General features: G+C 48.0%; 1 protein-coding gene across 2 annotated transcripts in view; it reads right to left on the reverse strand.

Moving 5' to 3' along the window:
• Window positions 1-358, reverse strand: part of ube2m (ubiquitin conjugating enzyme E2 M) — a 2426-nt gene extending 2068 nt beyond the window's left edge. Inside the window, exon 1 of one of the 2 annotated variants that reach the window (XM_017405089.3) lies at window positions 49-358. In XM_017405089.3, the coding sequence (XP_017260578.1) occupies window positions 49-163 (115 nt within the window). In that variant the 5' untranslated portion in view covers window positions 164-358. The remainder of the gene's footprint in view (window positions 1-48) is intronic. The other variant, XM_017405088.3, reaches the window with a different exon arrangement.
• Window positions 359-2953: the final 2595 nt, after the last annotated feature.

Raw genomic sequence — 2953 nt, forward strand, 5'->3', positions numbered from 1 at the left:
CGGGTCGGCTGAGGGGGGAGGGGGGAGGGGGGGGTGAAACCAGCCTACCTTTCTGTATTCGGAGCTGGGCCGCGCTGGCTTTCTTCCCCCCGGCTCCGGCTCTGTTTCCTCCAGCAGATTCCTCGTCTTTCTTCTGCTGCTTCAGGGAGAACAGCTTAATCATCTTCACCTGTTCGATGATCTGATGCTCAAACTTCGTGTCCCCGTGGCGCGAGCGCTCCGTGTGTGTCCTGAACGCTGGGAGAGTCTGACGGGTCCGAACAGCACCGGAATGTGGACGGAGCCGGTGCGTCTCAACTAATCACACCGAGCTAACCTAGCCTGTTAGCCCGCAGGAGAGGCCGGGTGGGGAGGAGGAGATCCGCGCTGACGCCGCATGGCTAACAGCTCTGCGCGTCAGAGCGGCCGCCATGTTGGAGAGGGCAGCTGTCCGCCCTGCTGCCTGACCACAGGAGGAACCGTTCCTACAAACCAGAACATTTTTAATTAAATCAGCTGCTTCCAGACACCACATCATGATCTAAGGCTTCAACAGACCACATTAGCTCCGGCTAACTGTAGTTTGATTGTTGACAAAGTTCTGGTTTTATTATTATTGTGATTTAATTGACAGAACCAGGTAAAGGTTTCCTAATAAAACTGATCTAAACTAGCTGTCATCAGTTTTCTGACTTATGAGACGACCTTTTAACATTTAAAGCGTTATCATACCTGTTAGTCAAAACTTTCCTACTTCAGATAAAAAAATGAATATTTAATCTGGATTTATTTATGTTTTTCGTAATTAAAAATCCACAAACTGAGTTCTTACCTTTAAAGGTTTTATAATTTAAAAACTATTTAACGACTAAAGAATGATGGGATTTATTTATTTATTTATTACAGTTCTATGATTTATAGATTATAATTTATATTTCTGTTTGTAAACATTTCATGTTGACTAATCTTATTTGTAACGTTGGTTTATATAAAACATATATTTTATGATTTTTTAAAAAATGTGTGTATTCCTTTCTGTATTATTTCGTAAATATTTATTTTATCAGTTCAATATATTTATTATTTTATCATGATTATTAAATATATTTTTAATTTATTGACTTAATTTAATGAACCACATCTCCCAAAATGCAGTTCTGCGCTCGTGACGTCATCGCGTAGAGGCGGGGTGTGCGCCTGCCCGTGTTTTATTCACAGGACTCATTTATTTATTTATTTGAGTTTTATTTTTTTCGTCACGCTCCGAGGGTGAAGCGGCGCGCGGCACCTGCGGTCACCTGTGTGATGTAATGAATGCGGAGGTGAAAAGTGTCTCGCGGCAGAGTGACAGCAGTAATAATCCTAATCACGCACGACACGCAATCACACGCCACACAATAGACACGAGAACAAAAGCCGCGCGCTGCGCTTCGCTCCTGATTCATGTTAATGCGCGGGGACTAGTTCCCGCGGAGAGTTACACGTGAGCGTGGCTCTGAGTGAGAGTGAGCCGTTTGTATGTTTGTGTAAGTGTTTTTGTGTGTGTTTGTGTGCGTTTTGAAGCCTCGCGGGAGGAAGAGGAGAAGAACGTGCAGAGGGGAGAGAGTGAGGCAGCCTCGCACTGCAGACAGACGGACAGGGAGAGGGGAGTGAATGGGCACGATTCATCCAGCGGATCTGCGCCCTTCACTTCATCCCGATCGATCAGTTCGGTAACCGAGCCCTTCCGAGCCCGCGCGGTCCGTGAGGCTGGCCCGAGCCGGGAGCCCGCCGGAGCGATGGGACGCAAATGAAGCAGCCCGGAGCGGAGCGCAGCAGCCCGGCGGAGGAACAAACAAGGAAGCGCTGAGCTGAAGCTAACGGCTAACTGGCGGCTGATATTGATTCTAATGATCGAACGAGGAGCATGCGAGCCGATAGGAAGAGGTGAGAGGCCGCCGTGTGGGAGTGTGTCTGTGGCCGGGGGTTGTTGCCTCCACCTGCCCGCCTGCTGCTCGGTAACACCGGGACACTGAAAGAGGAAGCGACCGCAGGGGGCGGACGAGCTGCTAGCATGCTAACACGTTAGCACGCCTGTCGCTGGCTTTTCCTCCAGGTGTGGGGGCTATGGGGATGGATGTTGTGTCATACAGGTGTGTGATTGTTTAATTAACACCTTACAGCGCGCGCAGCAGCCGCAGGTGACTGAATGTAGGTAGCTGTGACAGAAGTAGCTGTTAGCCTTTAGCAGGTGGCTAACACAGGCTTTCAAAATGATCAATATTTCTGTTTTAGTTCACCTGACAGCTGATCGATTAGGAATATCTGTTAAATTTACAGGGTGAGAAAGTGAAGCAGAAATATTTCTGGATGCCCGTCCTTCTGTTTGGTTTTAACTTTAAAATCCAGATGTTCAAGAGTTTCACCTGAAATAACCTGGAAGCACCTGAACACAGCTGCTTCTTGTTGATTCTTCGACCAATGCTTCAAAGTGAAAGTTTCCAGCAGAAAACTGTGCCTCAGTCCTGTTTTATTCCCCAACATCTGGAGAGCAGAGAACAGCTGGAACAACCTCAGATCTGCTGCCTTTCTTTGTCACCTTCCATCACAGACAGAATGTTTTGGACCTTCATGTCTGCAGAAGAAGATTCTGTGGGTCCAGATAGGAAACAGGAGATTTGATACATTATCTCCAGCTTTGAATCACGTTTCTGTAAACCAGATCGTTTCAAGCTGAGGCTGCTAACGTCCCTCTGTTTATTACAACCTTCTTTCAAAATAAAATGCAAAGTTTGGCATCTGAGAGGAGGTTTACTAATTTAGGAAAAATATCAGCTCATCCTGAACATCCTGCGACTGAGGGGCTAAACTGTCGGACCCGTAGGAGCCGAGGGGCCCTGGCGTCAGACCTGTAGGAGCCGAGGGGCCCTGGCGTCAGACCTGTAGGAGCCGAGGGGCCCTGGCGTCAGACCTGTAGGAGCCGAGGGGCCCTGGC

This window comes from Kryptolebias marmoratus, linkage group LG12 (genome assembly GCF_001649575.2).
Source record: "Kryptolebias marmoratus isolate JLee-2015 linkage group LG12, ASM164957v2, whole genome shotgun sequence".
Lineage (NCBI taxonomy): Eukaryota > Metazoa > Chordata > Actinopteri > Cyprinodontiformes > Rivulidae > Kryptolebias > Kryptolebias marmoratus.